This window comes from Chroicocephalus ridibundus, chromosome 11, assembly GCF_963924245.1.
Source record: "Chroicocephalus ridibundus chromosome 11, bChrRid1.1, whole genome shotgun sequence".
Lineage (NCBI taxonomy): Eukaryota > Metazoa > Chordata > Aves > Charadriiformes > Laridae > Chroicocephalus > Chroicocephalus ridibundus.
In genome coordinates this window covers 13127052-13149579 of record NC_086294.1, presented here as the reverse complement: position 1 = coordinate 13149579, position 22528 = coordinate 13127052, and the positions used below count along the sequence as shown (strand labels likewise).

At 45.2% G+C, this 22528-nt stretch overlaps 1 protein-coding gene across 2 annotated transcripts; it reads left to right on the top strand.

The window, feature by feature from the left end:
- The first annotated feature begins 432 nt into the window (after positions 1-432).
- Positions 433-19068, top strand: NDFIP1 (Nedd4 family interacting protein 1). 2 transcript variants are annotated; one of them, XM_063349280.1, is made up of 8 exons: positions 433-699; positions 10405-10492; positions 11652-11782; positions 12757-12844; positions 13032-13156; positions 14978-15044; positions 15654-15759; positions 18036-19068. In XM_063349280.1, the coding sequence occupies exons 1-7, from the start codon at positions 655-657 to the stop codon at positions 15755-15757; spliced, it is 648 nt and encodes a 215-aa protein (XP_063205350.1). In that variant the 5' UTR covers positions 433-654; the 3' UTR covers positions 15758-15759; positions 18036-19068. The 2 variants fall into 2 exon arrangements, with proteins under 2 accessions (XP_063205350.1, XP_063205352.1); XM_063349282.1 differs by lacking the exon at positions 433-699 and adding an exon at positions 8606-8647.
- The last annotated feature ends 3460 nt before the right edge of the window (positions 19069-22528 follow it).

Here is a 22528-nt window from a genome sequence, read left to right as displayed (position 1 = left end):
CTGTGAGGACAGGCTGAGAGAGCTGGGGGGGTTCAGCCTGGAGAAGAGAAGGCTCCGGGGAGACCTTGGAGCCCCTTCCAGTCCCTCAAGGGGCTCCAGGGGAGCTGGGGAGGGACTCTGGAGCAGGGAGGGGAGCCATGGGACGCAGGGGAATGGTTTTAAAATGAAAGAGGGGAGATTTAGATGAGATCTCAGGAAGAAATTGTTTGCTGTGAGGGTGGTGAGCCCCTGGCCCAGGTTGCCCAGAGAAGCTGTGGCTGCCCCATCCCTGGAGGTGTTCAAGGCCAGGTTGGACGGGGCTTGGAGCAACCTGGTGTGGTGGGAGGTGTCCCTGCCCAGGGCAGGGGGTGGCACTGGGTGAGCTTTAAATTTCCTTCCCACCCAAACCATTCCATCGTTCCATGGTTCTGTGACCGCTCCCCTGAGTGCTGCCCCGCCCGGGCGGCCCCGGCTGCCGGCAGGACGCGGCCCCGGGCGGGCGGGGCGGGAGGCGGGCGCGACCGAGCGTGACGGGCGGAGGGCGGGAGCGGAGCCCGCAGCGAGGAGCCACCCGGTGCCTCCGCCTCCGCAGCGCCCGTCGGGAGGCGGCCGGGCAGCGCCGCCGCCGAGCCCCCCCCGCCCGCTCCCTCGCCCGCCCTCGCCCCGCCGAGCGCCATGGCGGCCGCGGCCGCCGAGCCCAGCAGCGGCCGGTACCAGCAGGTGAGGGGGGCGGCGGGCTCCGTAGGCCGCGCCGGGGAGGACGGACGGCGGGGCCGCGCGGTGGGTCCGGAGGCGCTGGCGCCGCCTCCCGCCGCGGACGGGGCCCGCGGACGGGCGGCGCCTCAGCCCCGGCCCGAAGCCGGGCGTCTCCCGGGGCCTAGGGCCGGGTCGGGCCTGCGGGCGCGGCCGCCGCTGTCCCGCTGCGGGGAGGCGGGGGGAGCGCGGCGGCGAGCGGGCCCGCGGCCCCCGGCGGCGCCCGGGGCGGAGGCCTCGGCTGTCGCTGAGGCGCTGGGGGCCGGGCCGGGGCCGCGCTGCCCCAGGCCTCTCCCGGCGCCGGTGCGACCTTGTGCGCAGGGCGCTGTCCCCGCCGGTTCGAGGAGGGAACTTGTTCTGCTTTGTCTTGAAATTAGCGTTAATTCGATTTATCTCTTACATGTGGACCCCTCTGGCTCGGATTGAAATCCCTGTAGGCCGGAGACTGGCCTTAACTGAGCTCCCTCGTAAATTTGGGGTCGTTCTTCCTTCCCGGCCTCCTGAACGAGAGGACGTGTCCTGCCATCAGCGCCAGCCTTGCAGAGGGGGTTCAGGGTCGGTGGGGTCCTGCTCTGTGACCCAGATCATGCGCGTTTCTGTCTTTTCTTGCTTAAAGTAAGGGAGAGAAATCCCTCTAAACGGTACACAATACCGAGGTTCCCATAAAAAAACCACTGTGTTATGATTTGGCCTTGGCAGCGTTTTCAGCGTGGGTAGGCTCACTCTCTTCAGGATATGAGATGCACCTTCCCGTTGGGAAGGGATATTAATCTCATCATGACAGCTGGAGGTCTCTGTTTTTTACATACTAGAAATGTAAAAGTGAAGTAAAACTTAAGTATTATTTTTTCTTTGACTCTGTGTAATACAGATGTGCTCACTTACAAAGACAATTATCTTTCTTGTTGTTCTCGGAAATGGTAGGTACAGATAACCAGGCCTTTTCACTTATCACCTTTCCTACCAGAGTCCTGCTGTTAGTATCGGACCCCGACAAACGCCTTCACAAATGTCTCTTACAAAGGGATCTAGCTTCCCATCGCCTTGAGCCCCTGGGGATACGTGACGGCACGTGTCAAAGGACGCTGTTGCCTCGTTCTTCAGCGACTCTGTACCTGACCGATATGCCCAGTCCTGGTTTTCCTTAAAGAGAAAAGTGTAAAGCTGCTGTTTCGCTAGCTCCTGCTAACACATCCGACAGCCAGCAGACACCGCGCTCGCTGCAGAGTGTGACTGCCTGGTGCTGCAGAGATTAGGGAGGCAGGCTGGGCCCCAAAGGATTTATACTGCCAAAGACAAACAGATAACGGAGGCCCCGTGAAATGACTGATGTAACTGGAGTGCGGAATCAGAAACTCACATATAAATATATTTACTTTTGTGTAGCAGTTTAGAAATTGCTGCTTTTTTCCTTGCCCTCTGCCAGGAAACTGGTATTCCTATTGTTGTAAGGTGTGTTACTGCTGAACTGGCTCTTAGTGCTTGTGTTGCTCCAAAAATCTCTGCAAGCTATTGAAACTAAGGATTCGGGACTGATATTTGGATGAAGAGGAGATGAGAGGGTGGGTCAGTCTCTACAGCATTGAATGTGTCATTTTTTTTTCCATACATCGAAATATATGGAAAATTGTACGTGAATGTACAATTAACGAACATTACATGTTTCAACGAGGAGGGACTTGTAGTGAATTGATAACCTTAATGACTAAAGCTAATAGAGGATCCAGTAAGTAGGGGTAGCTTGTAGAAATTCAGAACAAGCTCATTTAATCTTTAAGTTACTGGATTATGAGGCAGTGGAGGAGAACGGAGAATTTTAAAACTTGATAATTTTTTTGAGGGGGAAAGAGGGGTAATGGGGTAGTGGGGTTTGTCACATCACTGGCGGTTCCTGTACAGCTAGAGGTGATGCACTGTCTGAGCATGCCAGAGTCCAGTAACTCCGGCTCCGGGAAGTGTTACTGGTGTTAGACCTGTGTGTAGGAGCTGCGCTGTTGAGGTGTGGGCACTATTTGAACCTGTAAGATATTTGTAGGATTCTCTGAGTTTGTGTATTTTCAGGGAATGAGGTGATAGTTAATGAGGATAAACCGAGGACAAGAGAAATGTATAACTGAGTTGGGAACCTGTGCATTTATCCTTCTGCCCTGTTCCTTGGCTCATGTGGCCCTGCAGATGGGGGGTGTGGGGTGGGCCGTGTGCCCCCAGGAGCTGCCTCTGCTGCAAACTCACAGTTGGTGACCTTTCACTGATTCGTGCGGTGTTAAAGGGATGTACGATGGCATACGATTTATTTCCTAAAGCTAACTTTATAGCCCTTGTGCTTTGTTCGGGCATTAGATAATCTGATAAAAAAATAGCCTGTGATGACGCCTGTGGATGATGTAGCGGTCTGATCTGATACACCGAGGAAGTGCAGCTTGATGAAGAATAAAGCTAAAACTCCAGAGCCACGATCTCGGCTTCCCCCGGCCCCTTTCGTCGGGAGCATGGTCTGGGCAATGGGGGCAGATGCTGGCTTCGGTTCCTACTCTGCTTGTGGAGGTGGGAATGGGAGATTTTTGGAAGGCAGGAATCGTTATTCTGGGCAGTGCTGGGTCCCAAAAAGGGACACTGGGAGGCTGTTGTCATTCAGACTTGCCTTTGGGAAAGTTATACAGGGATGTCGTTGGGATTAAGTGTTTAAAGCCTTTTGAGCGTAACCCCTGGATTGTGAGTTCAGTGGCAGAACTGTATTTCATCCTCGGAATAGAAACTGGCCTCCATTCCGGAAAAAATAGCCAGGCTTTTAATAGGTTTATTTACACTGTATGTTAACCGAGGCATGCTTTTTACTTGAAGCGTTTGAAAATATATGTGATGTATATGAGTAATGTAAACGCACTTAGAAAACGGTGGGTGTGTTGAATAATGAAGACATATTCCATTTTTAGTGATATTTCTTCCTGTTCCACTTGTTGAAGGCTTACATGGATCATTTTGTAAAGGATGGTGTCCATAGGAAACATAAGGAAGAAAGATTTTTCCGTTTGTTTAGTTTTCTTTCTTGCTGAAGATACAGTGTGAATACCGTTTAAATCCGTGAAGGACCACAGTGCTTACTTAATATCTGGGAAGGCTGGAGTGAAATAGGAAGGCGGATGTCAGTTGTCACCTTGTGCTTACCTTGAGCTTGTATTTTATTTTTTTTTCAGTTGAAATGGGCATGCAGATTGAAACTAAAAGATGAGAATATACCATGTTTTTTGTAATGTAGGTATTTAGAATTGGTAATGTCAGTGGCTACTTGTTTCCTTGGTGAGGTCCTGGTAGCATGCAGAAGATGTGCTTGCCAAAGGTACAGGCATCTGATACGACTGGTCAGGAAATTTCCAGGGTAGGTCATTTTCACATTTTTTTCTTTTTTTTTTGTGTAAGTAGGGTAGGAGGTGCCTGTAACAGTAAAGATTTTTTTAAAGAAGTTGCAGAGTGAAGTCTGGTCTCTTGCACAGCCACTGCTCCTATGTTCTGCTGCAGCTGGTGGGGGCCACACGCTTTTCCTGAAGCTGCCTGATGTCCAGCCCGGTCTGTGTTCAGGTGACTGAAATCTCACTGGTTTGTTCTGAAACACCCACTTCTGTAGGCAATGGCACCTGTCAGGTGAGTGCGCAGGGTTTTAGTGTTTCTATGGGAAAAAGTAATTATAGAATGAAAATAGATTCCATCTTTAAAACTCAAAGGACTTGGGAAATGCTGTTGAACAGTAGTAGTCCAGTCTTATCATGTAGCTTGTGTAACAGCAGAAAATGGCCTTGCATGCAAGCTTTTTAAAAAAAAAATATTATCATCTTGGGTATCAGGATTGTGTTGGACTCGTATCTGGGCTTCTTTGGTGACTTTTCTGTCATCACTGAAATTCAGTGGGGCTCAGTAGTCCCCATCTGGGACGCAGATGTAGGAACAGTCCCTCAGGCCATCGGTTGTTATGTGGCCCACAGGAGGTGTGGTACCTCTTTGTGTGGGCTTGGCATCGTGTTTCGAAGGGAGCCGTACCGAAAGCAAGCAGCAAAAGTGGTGTGTGTGTGTGAATTCTGATTCTTTGTCATTGGGACTAATAAGAAAATTTCATTATTAAGATGTATCTATTCGTTCTGTTTCTGCCTCTTCTTGTGAGATAGACAAATTTGATATATGGTGGCACAATGGGATTTTTTTTTTTTGAAGATAGTTAACATTCTTCATATGAGAATTAAAAAAAATGTGGTACTTTAAAATGTTTAAAAGATACAGAATTCTTTCTGTGATGTCTTAATGTCCAGAAAAAAGGTTAATGTGATCCTAAATACTACAGTAAGGCCTTACGCGTTGTCAAGCGTTTGAAGTTTAATTACAGCTATCTAAGATTTAAACCTACTTCTTGTGTATTAAGACCTTGAACACGCAAACCCAAGGACAGTCTGTACACAGGTTTGTACTGGCCCCAGTGCTTGTTTACAGTCTTGCCAGACCAGTATAATTCCCCGTTTGAACAGGGGCAGGGGAATTAGATCAGCGTGTTTCCCAGGGCTGAGGTGTATTTCCATGTTGTCAGGCCATTAACTGCAGTGAGTCAGTGAAGAACGACATCCTCGTGAGCACGGATTGTGTTTTTGATGGACATAAAGCTGTTTTGATTGGTGTTTTTACCTTGGTAGCTGGGAGGGTCGTTGCAAACGTACCCTTCAGTTGGATGCTCCCACTGGTTTCTGGTCCTTGCCCTGTGTGTCCCACTGCCTGGGTGCAGCTCTGTGCTTGCTGCAGGGCAGGGAGCTGGTCCAGCTGGGGGGAGAAGAAGCGTTTTTTGTGAGGGGGGAGTGGAGGCACGTTTTTCAGCCCTTTATTAAAATGAAAGAGTAGCTCAGGTTGGCAGAGACCTTGGGAGGTCACTCCCCAGAGCTGGGCTGTGCTCGGGGCCCTGGGGAGAATTGATTCCACAGTGGGAGGCTTGGGCAGGGGCATCAGCATCTCCCGGTGCAGGGAGAAGCCTGGGGAGGGTTTGGTTAGACAGTGCGGCTGCCAAGCGTGTCCCCCAGAGTCACACTGCACACACCTGGGTGCAGGTAGCTGGGGGAGACACGCCATTCGTGCTCTCACTCTCCATCGGTTAAACGAGCTGGAAGTGCCCATGGGAGAAAACAGTTATTTGCTCATCAAGGAAAGGAGAGGGCTGATGCATGTGGGTTGACTTGTCTAATAGCTTATCGTTACTCCTGCTGATTAATAAGCTGATATTAAGTTATAGGAATCTGCAACAGCATTGGGCAAAAGTCAGGATTTCAAATCAGAGTATGTTTAAAGTGAAGCGTAAGTCAATAAAAATAAGTCTCCTCTTCTTCAGGGTTGGCAGCAATTTTCATTTGCTTCCAAAGGGCCAGAGAGATGGAAAGAGAAAAGTAAGGGGTGTTGCAATGGGAATGAAGTGTAACCTTTTTGCGGGCAGGCTTTGCCTTGGCAGAGTAATCTCAATTTTAGTAGTGATACACATTTCTATTTATTTATTTATTTTAACGTTTTCTTGCAAAGGTTATAACTTCGTTGTTCTGGAAAAAATCAATCCTATCACCTTTTAAAAAAAAAATATTGATTCTCTTTCTGTCGTTAGCCTAAATATCTGCCTTTTTTGAAATCTCAGAGAAACCCTAGTAACAACAAAAATGAGATCCGATTAGGGTTATCTTCAGTCTAGAATTCCTGTGGGATTTCTGTGCAGTTCTGCCTTGTGTGCCAGAATAAGAATCGAAATGCAGTAAACCTTGATGATACATAGCTGAGTTAATATATTACTGATGATACATTGCTAAGGCAAAGTTTGTAGTAATGCTGATTTAGTGTAGAGAATATTTGCATGCAGCCTAAGGACTTGGGGCAAGGGAAAGAAAAAAAAAAAATCCAAAACTGTGTCAGCAGCCTATGTGCTAAGTTTAGAAAATTTGGAAGAATTAACAGACATATTTAATGGAAATGCTTTCTTCAAAGTTTACACCAAAGTATTTCAAAACGTTTTGTAAGTTTTAAACTTTAATGCTACTGTGCTGTGTGTATTTACACGTGATGTGTCTCAAGCAGGGGGAAGTGGCGATGTCTTCTCACAGCCAAGATTCTGATGGTGTTTGTTGGGGGGGGGGGGGAAAAGTCCCAGGGATTTATCCTGTTCTGCCAGGCAACTTTCTGTTGTTATATCAATCCAGTGAAAAAATCACAGCCAAACTTCTGTTTTCATAACTGTACGCGTTGCTGTAAAGGCTGTCTACTTTTTAAGGCCACAAATACAAGAATCCTGCTTTAAAGGCTAAAATCCACCAGTGACTCAAAGAATATCCCACAGCCTCAGCAAAACAGACTTCAGCCAAACGCCGCTTTCATCAGGTTCTCCGGGTTCTGAAGACTCTTGGCAGTGGCTTGGAGGGGGGGGAATTGCCCGCCGTCCCGAGTAGCGCAGCCTTCCTCTTCCTCATTGCATGTACCCGGTGCTGCAGACGGCGTCTGGGCCACGCAGGGAGCATGGTGCAGCAGTGCTGGGCCACGCGAGGCGAAGGATGACTCATTCTTCCTGTCACATGAACCCGGACTGCTTTGCTAATAAGCACTTAGTTGAATTTTAGATGCCTGGAATCATTAAAAAGGCTGGAAGGCATTTGTGTACCTTGTCCATTAGAAGAAGAATCTGTTCTCTGTAACTGTATACCTTCTACAGCCTCTAGCTCAACTTTAAAAAGTCACTACATTTTTTGTGTCATTACCTGAATTGTAATGGTTTGAAGCCAGCAGTAAGTTCATGTGGCTTTCTCCCGCACAAGGTAGTTGTAAGAATACATGTTTCTTTTTACTGTTGAAGGAAGAACCTTGTAAGAATTCCAGTGGTAGGAATTAATCCTCTTTTGTTTTGTCTCTTGCAGTGTTGTCACATCTAGTGTTTTCCTTTTGCCCTCCTTGGTGATTTGACTGTTAGGTTGTATATGTCTTTTTTTCTTACAAACATCAGGGGTTTAATTTCTGCCACCCCTGATGAGAAGAGTAGGTGATGCAGGGCATGCGGTACCCAGAGACTGTCCCTAGTCTGTCGGAGCCTTTCCTCCGTCGCTAACAGACTAGGTCTTGTGTAGGTGGAAGAAAAAAAGGGGAGAAGTATTGAATTTTCATGGATAGACTAAAAATAAGCATGGTAGAGAATTACCTAAAAATTCATAGATTACAGAGCTGGAGAGACTGAATCAACTGGTTTGACTCTGCATTTTACTGGGTTATTCCTTAGGTTGCCCCTCTCGTGCTGTGTGCAGGCTGCTCTTGAATTTCTATAGCAGTGCGCTCTTTTTTTTTTTTTTTTAATTTTTTTTAAAGCTTATTTTAATAGGCAATTACTTCACAAGTTAGTTTGCATTTTCTACTAATGACTGAACTCCATGGGGTTTATAAAAAAAAAAAAAAGGTATTTTTATTTCTTGGTAAGGGCTCATGCTGAATTAGCTGGTTTGAAAAAGATGAAGATGAATTTCTGTTGTAGGAGTTTCTGCAGCTTATCATGTTAATTGCTTGGTGCCCTGAGGCTAATTAAAGCTGCAGCCATTGAGGCAGGTACCTGCCACCTCCACCCTGGTTTGTGTGGGTGCACATCTGGCTAGAGCCAGCATTTTAGATGTCTCCTGCCGGCAGCCACAGCATCTGTGCTGGGAGGTGCTCTTGGTGTAATACGGATTAAGTTTTCATCCGGATCACTTCATTTCTCCTCCTTCAAGGAGGCAGTTCAGCTTTGTGCCACGTGGGGAGTCCTTACCCAGAGAGCTTGGGGCTGACCAGCTCCCTCTTTTTTTTTTTTTTTTTCTTTTCTTTTTTTTTCCACCTCTCCTGTTTGGAAAATGTGACTGGGCAGAGGATGGAGACTTGCTGTTCGAGTAGCGAGGTGAGCTTCGCCTGCCAGTGAAAGAGCGGAGGGCTGGGATGGGCTGTTGGTATGGTACAGCTGAGTGGGTGACAGTGCTGCTGAATCTTTTCCAGTGCTTCACAGTGTCATTTCTTCCCTTTCCCCTCTTGGCCAACCCCTTGGACCTGCCAGCAGAAACGCTTGTGTCGTCGCCTGTTAACCCAAGTCATTTCAGCCTTACTCGGTTAATGTCCTTTAACAGCAGGTGTGTTTAAAATCTTTTTGATGTAACTGGCGTAGGGAGCCATGACACGCCAGCTACGCTGGCAGCCTCCACGCGGAGGAGGTGGAAGGCTGCGGGATGTTGTGTCCGGCTGCAGTGCGAGGAGGAACCATGGGCTTGCAGCTCCCCGTCCTGTGCATGCTCCCGGGTGTGCAGCGGGTGGAGGCGTGCGGCTGTCGGTTAACGGTGAGACAATCCACGCTCTTCTCAGAAAACTGAGTAGTGGGACTTGGATGTCTCTCAGTTCAGACACGCAGCTGTGGTTGGGATGCAAATGTCCAATGAGTTGCACTCCATACATCTGAAAAAGTTTTGGCTTTGCTTTGACTTTCAGAGGGGACATGGATGTAGTCTGGTCTTTGATCATAGGCAGCAAAAGGAATAAAAACCCAAGAGGCAAAATGGTTATGTGTAAACCAAGACCTTCATTTAGAAGTGTGAGCTGATTTGTTGGTTGTTGTTTTGTTTTGTTTTTTGCTCCTGATGAAACATACAAGTAAAATAAGAACATATCCCCATCCCCCTGCATGAAATGCTTAGGAAGGACTTGAGTGGCAACATATCTGTCCAAAGAAAAGAAAGCAAAATGTCATGGATGGCTTCACAAGGGTTAGCAGGGGTGTGCAGGAGGGATAGTTCAAGAAGACATTAAGGAAGAAGTTGCAGGGTTGTTGCTGTTTTGTGGTGACTGCGAAAGAGGGTAATGTCTCTCTGTTCAGGCAAGTGGTTCAGTCCCAAGGTGCTTTTTTGAAATGAGTTGTCTTTCTGCATCAAAATTCGCTTTCTTTGGTGATGAGATGAGAAATGGGAAGAAGAAAAAACCAAAACGGTGGCAGTTGATCTGTAAATTCCTTTCTGGTGTGTTCTGCTTTGAACGCTTCTGGCCTGGTATTGTCAGCGCCTCTGATCAAAGCCCGTGTTTGTGTTACCTGCTTCGTGCAAGTGACACTCTGTATTTGATAAGCTGTGTGGTTATTTATACAGAGCCTGTGGGAAGCACAGTGCCAAAAATAAACTGTCTCCTTTTCAATAATACAGTGCGAAAGGTTGAAGGGAAATGGCAAGCTTCATACTTATATGTGTCATTATGTAATGTATCCATGAAAAACCCCTTCCTTAGCAAAGCCACAGGCAGCAACGGAGTCTTTTGTTGGGTGTCTCCTGCTGTTTCTGCGACTAAAACAGATGCAACTGCAGCTCCTAAGCAGTGTGAGCTGAGGAATCTGAGGAAGTGCCAGGGAAATGGAAAGGTACTGAAAAGATGTCTGCTGTGCTTTGTCGAAGTCCAGGTGTGTGAGGATATGACTTAAAAACACATTAAAACTGAGATGGCATATTGATCATTTCAAGTGGGAGTGCTTCGGAGGGAAGCTGAGCAGCTGCTCGAGTGTCCCATGGTGACGTAGAACAGTCCTCTTCCAGAAGAATCTGTTGGGTGCAATTAAAGCTACAGGGGTAATTTGACAGAATTTGAGAAACCCCATTAACCTCTCTCGTGTGTGGGTCTGTTCAGCTGCAGAATGAAGAGGAGCCAGGCGAGACTGCGGCAGTGGTGAATGATGCCCCTCCGCCTTACAGCAGCATTTCTGCAGAGAATACAGGTAAATGTAACTGAGAGGAAATAGCTAGGTTCGCTCTCTGGTCTTGCTTAATTGTTCTCCTTATTGACGGATGGCATTGCAGCATCCTTACCAAGGCTGCGAAGGATCAGAATTGATCCAGAGAGAGACTATTGTTACTTGTGGTTTAGAAGATGCGTTTTGGCTGCATTCATCTGATGTCATGCCATCAAGCAGTGTTCAAGTTGCATTTCACAGTGTTCTCAGTAGATTGAAGGCAGTTAAAAATCAAAGTGCTACGAGGATTTGTGGTTCTCCTCATTATTTGGCATTTGGATGATGCTGTGCTCCTTCCAAAAGGGACTTGTTACTTAAAAGCAATTAAAGAATTCACTCTTTCTGCAGTTTTCAATAACTAAGGACTTGGTCATAAGGATGACCTTCTGAACCATCGTACTGTCATGTCACTAATAGCTTTTAGCAAAACAGCTTGTTTTATATATCCGACAGTTTTATTTATAACAGCTTGGTTACATATCAGAGTATTTTGACTTAGGTAATTCTTTTCACTTTTTCCCTCCATAAGTTTCATAGTCAATTACTCAAATAAGATTTGTGAATCAAATGCAACGTACTGTCAGTCCCTCAAACAGCCAGCCAGGTTTGGATAACCATAAGCTTTTACTAACCGTAAAGGTGTCCCATTAGCTCTGGTTCCTTAGTGCATCTCGGCAACAGGCTCAGAAGTGCTATGTTTGATTTCTGTTCCAATCCCGCTTCCCCTCCATCAGAAAACACTTTGGAGTCTCTCTCTGGAAAAATGGGTCACCAGTGGCCTGAGATCTGCAGTGATCCTTTTTTGACTCACTCAAACAGCTTGCATTTGGAAATATGACTACTTCTGTTTATTGAAGTCGGGAGGGACACAGCATATATCTTTATTTTAAAAATAAGTACAGCCAAGCATGTTAAAGTAGTGCTCTGTGTATTACTTTATATTAGATAAGATGCTCCCGTGTTTTTTTGCTTTCTGGTTTGGGATGGCAGGAGGCTGGAAGGGTGGGGAGGGGACAGGAGGAGCAGGATTCAGCAGTGTGGGATAGTGGGGTATTTTGAAGTCATCTGAAATGCTTCTCATTCCCAACATGGTGTTCTTAAGGAACTAACAAGATACCTTCTATGTAACTTTTTTTTTTTTCAGCTTATTTTGACTACAAGGATGAGTCAGGATTTCCAAAGCCTCCATCTTACAATGTGGCCACAACACTGCCTAGCTATGATGAGGCAGAGAGAACCAAGGCTGAAGCTACAATTCCCTTGGTTCCAGGAAGGGTGAGTGCGCTTGGCTGGCTCTGTCCTTTGCGTTTCTTCTCTAGAATTTCTGGTTTGACTCCTGCCCATCAAGTGTCATGACCATGACTTTTTTTTTTTTTTAAAAGCTTTTCTGGGGTGGTGATATTACACACTTCAGAGTTCTGTAGCTGATTTGGTTGTTGGGTTTGGGTTTGTTTTTTTTTTTTTTTTTAAATTATCCTCTGGGCGGCTATGATGATGTAAGACATCTCAGTAATGCCAGCATGTGCTGTCCACATTAGTTTGGCAAGCTGACAGAGGAACTGTCCTGTAGCCCTGTGCACTGTCACTGTTTTTTAAAAAGAATATTTAGGATTAATTGTTCAGCTATCTAGCATATCTACATTTGATACTCCCGCTGCTTATTTAGTTGACTTTTCCAGAGGTCGGTGTAGCTGATACAAGGCTAAAATCATTGTCAGAATAATTATTTTTTAATTTTTTTGTGTGTTTTTTTCAGCATTCTCTCTTGTTCAGCTTCTTCCTCCACCCCTGCTAGCATTAGTTGTCTGCTGCTCATTATATTTCTTCATAGAAGCCAAATTCCTTGCTGAGATGATAAGTTTAATTTTTTTGATGAGTAAGGGAATTCATTAAAGTGAGAACAAGAACATGCCCAATCATGACCATCTTTAAAAAAAAAAAAAAAAAAAAAAAAATTAAAATACTGCCACTGAGGTAGTATTTCATGCCCTGTATCATCTCAGGATGAGAAGCAGGAATTTTTCCTGTTTGCATTTGGAGCTATTTGAGATTTAGGATTCCCCTCTGCCCCCACAGGGGGCTTTCCTTAAATGTAAACAAAGTGCTTTGTATCCCTCCATCATACACCGCTTTTTGCGGGCTATACAGTTTGCTGGTCCTTTTTTGAAGAGCCATGTGCCTAAATGGAATTGCTGTATGGACTGGAATGACTCAAATCCACCCCCGTCTTGCCTCCCTTTGCTTTACAGGATGACGACTTTGTGACACGGGATGATTTTGACGACACCGACCAGCTGAGGATAGGAAATGACGGCATTTTCATGCTAACTTTCTTCAGTAAGTACATGATGGAACTTAACTTTTTTTCAGGCAGTGACCCAAAATATCTGGAGTTATTTTCACACTTAGGTTTATGTAGCATCAGGAAAAACCTGTGTGCAAGGGTTTTATGGTTTGTTTGGTTTTTTTTTTCCCCTTTGGAATATAAAGAGGGTTTGACCTGCTGCTTTTCTCCTGCTTTTAGTGGCGTTCCTCTTCAACTGGATTGGATTTTTCCTGTCTTTCTGTCTGACTACTTCAGCTGCAGGACGATACGGGGCCATTTCTGGGTTTGGTCTTTCTCTTATTAAGTGGATCCTTATTGTCAGGGTAAGTTGTTTAGTGCAAAAACATGTACATGGACACTGGTGTTGTTTTCCCTAGCTTGTTTTTATCTCCCTTATGCTGAAGTTAGTTATAAACTTAGCTTTTTATAACAAAATAGATTTTGAGCCCCTTATTCACTGAGAACAGAGCTTTTTTCATGATTCTGTCCTGTTTGTATGCTGGAATTATTATTGCAATAAAAGAGAACAAAGATTGCTCACCCAAGTATGGCACTCTCTGACAGAACCACAGTATTGGATCAAAATGTGTTTGTGTGTTGAGCAGTAACAGTGATCTCTGATCTTTGTAAAACATGTATCCAGGCAAAGCAAGGTCTGCCGTTAGCATAGGGATGTTTCTCTCCAGTATGATGTGCCTTAGGTGCTCCTCTGAAAAAAAATAATTCTCTAAAACGTGGGATAACCGTGAGTGTGATTGATGAGAAGAGGGAAACAAGGACTTGAAAGTTAGGAAGCGTGAGGTTTGCTTTTCGTTTGGGGAAGAAGAGGCAGCCACTGCTTTGTCACATGGATGGGAGAAGCCCTCTGGTGCCCTCTGGTGTGATGTGCCTGCGGCACAAGCAGCAGGGGATCAGGAGGAAACACATTTTCCCGTTTTATTTCCGTATAAACTCAGTTAAAACATCCACTGGGCTCTGCTCCACCAGATCACACGGGGAGAGGAAGGGGGTGACTGATCAGAACTGGTTTGTGTTATGGGAACCTGGCTGCCCCTGCTGGGCACAGAGCTCTGCCTACAGAAGCAAGTAAGGCTGACGTAGTATTTTTAAAACTTGAAGGGGAAGAAAGAGAAACCTTTCCAGGAAAAAAAAAAAGGTACGGATGTGCTGATGCTGGAAGGAATGGAAAAAAATCCAGCTATTTATTGGAGGGACTGTGAGAAAATATGAAAAAAGCTTTATTTGGAGCTCACGGAAAGAAGGTGTCTATGAAGATGGCACACAGACATTCCAGGCCAAATTTTGAATTTCAAGCAAACGATACTAGTTGTGCACAAGTAGAAGTAGAGAGCATTAGTGTTAGGGCTGTCACTTCATAGCTAATTTGTTTGGGCTAGGAACTGTAATTTGTAAATCCAGCATCTGTTAACTTTTTCTGTAGAAAGTTAAGATTTTTGGGGTCACCTTGTAACAGTGGTGTTAACTATTTGCTGGATTAAGTGGTGTGGCAGTGAAACAGGTGACCTTAACTGTGGATTTGATTTAAACCTTGATAACAAGCTTACCTTTCCTTAGGTTTTTAAACTTGAATAGAATGAAAACAAAAAAACTACACTGTATTTATCACTGACATAGTGAACTTCAGTGCTCTAATAGTGTCAGTGCCTTTTATAGGCAGTAATTTTTCCCAATAGAAAATCTTGTCAGAGGGTTCCACAGGTCTGGGATTTCTTTTTTAACTATACTTTTGTTGGATATACTGTCCAGCCTTACAGTGTAATTAGCGTGGTACAGCATGCACTGCTGTAAACCTGCTCTTCCCTTTCAGAAGCTGCAACTGTGGTTTATAAGCATTAAAGATGTCAGGGAAAATAGGAGTATTTGCTCAGTGGTGCCTTTCTGCTCCACTGCTTGCGGGAGTTTATGGCTGGGTATTAAGTCTGTTCCATTCCCCTTGATTAGAGTTGGTCTGACATGTGTAGAAAAACCTTAAATGCAAGTTTGTGGAGATGGTTTGTTCCCTGCAGTCTGTGCAGGTGATGAAGTGTAGCACTCTCTACGCAATTGGTGAGAATAGATTTGGGTTCAGAAATCGACATGTATGGTCTAACTTGTTGTTTGTGTGGGTTTGTTCTTTTTTTCAGTTCTCCACCTATTTTCCGGGTTACTTTGATGGCCAGTACTGGCTTTGGTGGGTCTTCCTTGTACTAGGTGAGTGTTTGTTCTGGGGGGAAGAGGGAATGCATGCTTCAAACTCCGTGAAGTGCAGTGAGGGCTTTTGAGAGCATAGCTTTACTGGCTACTGAAATATGTGTGCGTAGATGTAAGGTTGAAATGTCACCCTCAGAGTACTCATCCTCTTATTGAATGAAAGCCTGCTATGTTTTAAAGGTACACGTAAACACTGTCCCTTTGTTGTCATTTCTTGGTGGCAGCATCCTATTTATCATCCAGAAGGAGTAAGGAAGAGAACAAAGCTTGTTTTCATAGTAACTGATGTTGTATCTATTCTTAAATAGAAGAGTGGGTTGAGGTTGTTCATTTTGGGTTTTTTTTCTTTTTTCTCCTCCTTTGGAAGTAACTGGATCTTATTTGGAGGCAAATGTTTTGTGACTGGCTAAGGAAAGTTTGTTTTTGAAGTTGCATGAAATTGAAAGGTTAGGTGTTATTGGTACCAGAAAAATGCTTGTCTTTAATCAGCTGTTGTGCATCCCAGTGACTTAGTTCCCTCTGTACTAGGAGTGGTGTGTTGAACTGCTTGTTTTCTTATTGAAGAAGCAAAATCTGTGTTAACTGGACAAACGTGTTTCTTTCATCTAGGTTTTCTGCTGTTTCTCAGAGGATTTATTAATTATGCAAAGGTTAGGAAGATGCCAGATACGTTTTCCACTCTGCCCAGAACCAGAGTTCTCTTTATTTACTAAAGGTAAACTTTCTGCTTTCCTGAATTTGTTCTGTTTTGTTTTAACTCCAATTTAGTGACTCGTTTAGGCTAGACTTTTCTTTGATTGGCTATTTTTAGAAAACAAGGCAGGAGAAAACAGTTGTTTCTTGGCATCCCGTGTGCAGCTCCTGTTTCTACAGAGTCCAGACTGACCTGGTGGGAAGCAGAGGAATACTTGACATTTCTTCCTGAGCTTTTGCTTTGAGGAACTGAATATTCATTAGATTGCATTACTTGAACTGTAGGAACAAAATCTTTGCCCCTTGGTGTTGCGCTGTATTTGGCAGGTGCCTCTTTCAGAATAAATAGCATACGTGGTATGTCCTAAACATGAGTAAAGGTCACAAAATGTTCTTAGAAGATTGTACCAGTGTCTTTGGCTTATGTCCCAGAAAGAACAATTTGTCTGAATTTTGCTTGCTGTTTAAAGTTTTTGCCAAGTTCCTGAAGAAATTAAACTCTTGCACACCTTTGCTCTTTGAAAACCCCTGCCACATACCTGAACTACTGTCCTGCCTGAGCATCCTTCAAAAACATTAATGCCAAAAAGCCTTTTGCTTTAAGGCCGAACCTTAACATTTCTGCTGCCTTAATGGGACTTTAAAGGAGGAGGCTTAAGTAGCTGAACCCTTCTAGCATAATTTCCTGCTTACAGCAGATAATGGCCTTGCATTAACTGTCCCTCCCTGAGGGGAAGGAAATCCTGTAATAGGTTGCTTCCCAGATGGCAAGTGCAACACGATGCTCCCTTTAGAAATATCATAATAACACTAGATTTCCCCAAGATGGGATTGAGGCAATTGCAGCTGTGACAGCGGTATAAAGAAACCAAACAAACCCCAGCGCTAAATTGGGGGTCATTAAATTGTTCAGATTTTAAAGCCGAGGTTTGATTTTCCAAATGCACTTTCCTTTTATTAGAAACTGCAAATTGCGTAAGATTCTGCTGCTTTTCTACTCTGTAGAGAGAACGTGCTACACAAAACGGGCATTGTGCAGTGTTTTCCAGCTTGAGTTTTCCACTGGTGATAGTGTATAAAAATAGTTCAGTCAATTTATTTAAGTGTTTTGGTTCTGTTTAACAAAGTTATGGTTTATGACCTCCTCCAGGATTTGTAATATCCTCTCAAATTCCTGCTGAGTCACCAGCGGGTTTATTTCCCCCAGTTGTATGGTCACGTAGTGTGAGCGTTTAGGCAACAGCTTTATCGTCTGTAGTTTGTTCTTACTGAACTTCTTTTTTTTTTTTTTTTTTTTTTTTTTAATTTTGCTTCTTTGCTGAAACTTAATTTTTCATTTATTAAGGAGCTGTGTGGTTTCTTGTTGCACAGGCTTTTCCTACATTTGGGATTTGAAATTATAGAGACCTTACTTGACTCCTTGCTTGTGAGGATGGAGGTGTAGAGTTTGTTAAATTTTTAAAATTTTTTTTTTTGTCATTTTAGAGCTTTCAAAAAGCACTCTCAGATATATTGAGATAAATGTCCAGAATAATTTCTAAATATTACAACTTCGACACTTCTCCTGAAAATAAATCTTTAATCCAAAATTCTGAGCAGGGAAACCACAAAAGACTTGGATTTTCAGTGTATTATTGTTCTGAAGACTAGATTTTTCTCTGTTGGGCTTAATGAAAAGAGCATGGTGAATGAACACTTTCATTTTAGAGCAGGAATACACTTTAGAAAATTAGGAGGAGAGGAGTAATTAGTGCAAACCAGCAAATAATAACTGTGAAAATGAATGTAATGGCAAGCTTGGTGTTTCCTGTTCCATCTGTGTGTGCCGGTAATGGACATTATCCCATGAGCACATCGGCTGTGGGTGGTTTCTGTTGGATCTGGGGTTCCAGCGGTTGTGTCCAGTGTGGACGGGCAGGCGCTTGGTGTCGGACCAGGACACTTGGTACAAAGATAAAAACCTCACAATTATCCTGGCAGGATGCAGCAACTGAAGACTGAGTCAAATTTTCTTCGCATAGTGCAAATGCAGCGTAACTTCAGACACCTGTATATTTTTCTGCTAGTGTTTCTAAGAGCATTGTCTGATTTGGTGTCTGTTTTCCCCTACGGAATTTTAACTCTTTAAAACTATAAAATATGCACAAAACTACTGAGTGTTTTGCTAGAGTCACGTCATTGTGTACTGAGATACTTTATAAGCCTTAGACATCCTGCACTCTTTGTGAACTACATCCTTCTGTTATCCGAAATAACAATCTAACTATAGTTTCAATATTCAATATCCTTCTCCGACAGATGTTTTCTGGCAAATGTCTTCCTGCGTTAGTGAATTCTCCCTCAAGAAGCAGCAGGACACCTGCAGGAAGTGAATCAAGACTTTGGAGCAGAAGAAAAAATAGTCACCTGCTTTAAAATAAATGAAAATAAAAGTACTGTTGGAAAAAAAAAGTACAAGAAAAAAAAAGGAGAAGCATTTCTTTCTATTTGTTTCTAGGTGTAAAATTTTAATAATTAATGCAGAATACTGTAACCATTGAATCATTAGTGGCTAATGTTTGACAAAGCTATTGCAGTCCAGTCCGTGCCGTGCTAATGAAGCCTTCCGTAGTTTGTGCTGTAGTGATGCGGGTCGCCTGAGCCCTGGCCCCGGGGCCAGCAGGGGACAGACTTGCTTTGTGTCCTCCTCCGGCCCGGCAGGATCGGGGATGGACGTGCTGGGAGCAGGGATGGATGCGGCAGGAGCCGGGATGGATGCTCTGGGGAGTGGGAGCGATGGCCTTGCCACGGCTCCCCACCTTTCTGCGGCTTCCAGCCAGTGCCCGAAAGGAAAAGCGGGTCTGTGCGGTATGGATCCCTGAGGTGGAACTGGGAGAGAGTATTACTTTGAAGGTGGCACAAGTATTAGGGTTTTTTTTTTTTAATAGTCTATATTCTCAATGTTGTAGCATACTTTGCTTTCATACTACCTACTTTTTGGACTATCTAGGGATTTTCACAGTACACATTGATAGTGTAAAAATGAAAGATCACGTTGCAACTTTGTATAAAAAAAATTACCTTGCAAAACAAAGGCCTTTTTTTTTTTTTTGTTTTTTTTTTTTTTTGTTTTGTTCCCCCCCCACTTCGGCTTGGGACTTTTGAGACAATTCCTAACGTACCTGTAATTCTTGCTTTTCTAATTTGTGTTAGCAGAGACTATGATGTGTTATAAATGTAGATTGAATGTGCACTTCTGTGCTTTCTGCCAAGTGGTAATTCACTTTGGAGTTTTACTATGTTAAAACTGTAAATATAGCAGAACATTAATAAATGTCACTTATGTAGCAAATTTTCCTGTAGAGCAGTGTTTAATTTAGTTTCAATGCTTTATTGCACCTGTTTATTGATTACAAATGCAGATGATCTGTGCGAATTTCATGACTTTTCCTGAGAAGGTGTAACGCAAATCTCCATTTCGAGGTGTCTGGCTTCCCCTTTGTAACCAGGGCTTCAAACCCAGAGACAGTCTTTGGCGTCAGCCTGGCAGATCAGGAAACGGCGATTCCCTACATTTTTGGGGGAGTGTTGGGTTTTTCTTGTTCTCACATATATAACTTACCCGCCTCATGAAAGGGTTTGTTGGTGGTTTTGGTTCATGGCTGAACTCCGATGTATAGTCCTCGCAAACAAGCAGTCGGGGCTGACAAAGACAGATGGAGGTTACGCAGAGGCTTCCCTTTTTAAACAAGAATAAGTGTACACAGAGAGAATTATTAAGTTTATCCTGTGAGGCAAAATCTGCAGCACTAGGGAACTCTGAATCACATTTGCCCAAACTTGGTAGATCAGCCTTGTGTTTACTCTCCGGGCATCTGGGCCTTATTTGGTCTTGTATATTCGGAGAACTTGGAATATTTGGCATTCCTGTTCCTCTTCATTGGGTGGCCTGCCGCTGCAGACACCTAGAGCTGAGATGTTCCTCCGCAGACGGCGGTTCCGGGAGCGCAGGGAGGGATGCCATGCCCAGAGCGGGGGGCTGATGGCTCTGAAGACCCCCGCGGTTGTGGTTGGCAGGGGTTAGCACCGCCTCCAGGCTCAAATAATTATTTTGGGTCTGTGACAGCTCAGCCACTTTATCCCACGTAAGTGGCAGGTCTGTGGTCATCTGCAGTGACCCACTAAATCCCTTTGGCCTTCCTGCCTGCGCTTTGCCAGCCAGGTTGTTCTCTCTTCCAGCACTGTGAACCTCTGGGCAGGTTCAGACAGGATTCAGGCTCCATCTCCCGGGAACGGGTTTCATCTTTTGAGTGTGGAAAGCAGCATTCTGCGTCCTTCTCTGGAGAGGGAGCAGCTGGACAGACTCAGCCCTTGCCATGGGCAAGACTTGTCACTTCCATGGCGGTTTTAAAATGTGCTGCCTCGCGTGGTGACCTTTGCGGAAGACTCAGTGATGGGATTTTGCTGGAGCTTGCTGGGGTGAGATGGTTTGTGTCACACCTTTTGTACTGCGTGCGCCTAAAGTGGCATCTCTGAAATGTCAGTGTCACATCACTACTCCCCCTGTTTTAGATTTGCTTCCGCTTTGATGCATTTTGATAACCCCAGAATTTCTTGGACTCTGACCGTCTCTCTGAGCCTTACCCGGCTGTGATGAGCACGCTGAAACGCGTGGATGCAGCCTCTGAGCGAGGGACTGACCTGAACGAAGGCAGGACCTCTCCTTTGGCCGTTGGCCTTGGAGGGGATAACAAGAAATGCCAATAGAGATGGAGATTTTGTAGCAAATCACCCTAAATTTAATAGTCTCACCATTTCTATGCAAGAAGCATCAAGCTCTCTAGTATCGCTTTTAGCCAGCTGTGCCTGGAAGAGGGATGGGGCTTTGTGGGCTGTTGAGGGCACGCACAGGATGTGCCTGGGTGGGACGAGAGCTCCGAGGGACACACATTGCTCCCTGCTGCCCGCCCTGGGGCTTGTGCTTGGCCCTGGCCCAGCTCCCAGGTGCTTTGGGGGCTTCCAGGTCCCTCCTGCCACAGTGGGGTCCTGGCAGCCATCCTGGCACTGGGTGCTGGGGTGAGCCAGCGGCTCTGCAGAAACGCCGGTTGTTCCCGATGAAGGCAGAGGTTGGTGTGAGCCAGGATGGGAGATGTCGGTGGGGACGGCGTGGCTGCTGGCACAGGTCATTCCATGGCAAGTCTCAAAATGATAGAACTCTTCTGCATCAGTAACAATCTTGTTTAGAAAAGCTCGTCTGTGTTACAGAGGAGTTGCTTTTCTTTTGGTCCAAATACCAGAATTGTTTGTCCAATTCGATTTTTTAAAAATATTTTGCAATCATTTGAAAGTCGCTCGAAGGTTATTTTTCCAGGTCTTGTAGGAAGCACGTCTTGAGAGCTGATTTCCAGCTCCCATGAAAGCAGGAGAGCAGCCCGAGGGCAGAGGGATCCAATAAGGGAGGACAGCACGTGCTGGAGGAAACCAGCTCTGCCTGTGGAGAAGGCAGGACGGCCGTGGAGGAAAGGAATGGGATCTGCCCATTGTCTGGGCTCTTCCGCCCGCTCCGCTCCGGCGGGAGCTCGGCCTCCAGTGAAAAGATTGGTGCTAATTGTCCGTGGCATCCATGTGAAACAGAGGATTAAGCTGAGGAATAAAACCCCTAAATGGGAGACCTCCCAGTTACTTAAAAAAGCCTTTTTTCCCCCTCTCCTCTTGCTCTGGCTGATGCACAATTATATTTCCAAGAAGCTGATAAATATTGCCAGATTTAGGAATGATTTCTAGAAACCCTTTTGCAAGTAAAGCAAAAGTCCTTTCTCACAAGCAAAACGCTGCAGTGAATTCATTGCTTTGTGTTTTGGCCACACAAAGCCCAGGACTGACTCATTTTGGGTGGCTTCGTTAGTGGAAATGATTCCCGGGCTGGATTGCCGTGCCCCTGGGCTGCTGCGCTCTCCTCTTTTCAGATACTGGTGCGGGCGGAGGGGATGCCCCGGAGATCCTGAGGCAGGGGGTGGTAGGAAGCACCTGGAAGGGCCAGAAGAAGTAATTCAGCCAAACTCTGCAGCCCAGCCCAGGGCTGTGGTGCCTCCCTGTACCCAGACCCTGTCTGGAGGGGCTGGGGGACGTGCTGATGTCTTTTTACACGATGAATTAAGTTTTTATAGTACCTACTGTTGTTTCCATTGCCTCGTCTTTAAAAGATGGCATAGCTTTAATCGGAAGGAAAGAGAAAGAAACATGTTGCAAAAATACACACGATAAGCCAAACCCGGCAGCAGTTGGATTAATGAACCTTTCTAAAAACTCCTCAAATGCAGAACATTTCCAAGGCCGTTTTAGTGGTGACACTTATCACTCACCACATCAAACCATCCCGCAGTGTGGGTACCGGCAGCGCCCTGGCGCTCACCCAGCCCGCTCCTGTTACCGCCCGAGTCCATTCCCTGCTCCATCTGGGAAGTTTACATCCATTCAGCGGCTGTTTCTCAACACCAGGTCAGTAAAGTTGCATATCTTTTCATTTCAGATTGCTCCTTTCGTCCAAAGGGTTGTACTAGGAGTCTTTCTTACCGCGTGTATTGCTGAGAAAATACGGTGAGAGTTACCGTGACCTTGGACAATGAGGAGTTTCTCTCTCCTCCAAATAGTCCTTAGCCGGTTTCCTTGCAAAATAATTGTGTATCGTTTGTTTGGATAATCTCGTGTGTGTAAACACCAATGAACATTTTGGTGTGGCTTTGTTTTCTTTCTTTTTTTTTTCAAATTCAAACCAACAAAAGCCATGCTCAAACCGTCCCGCTGGGTGTGTT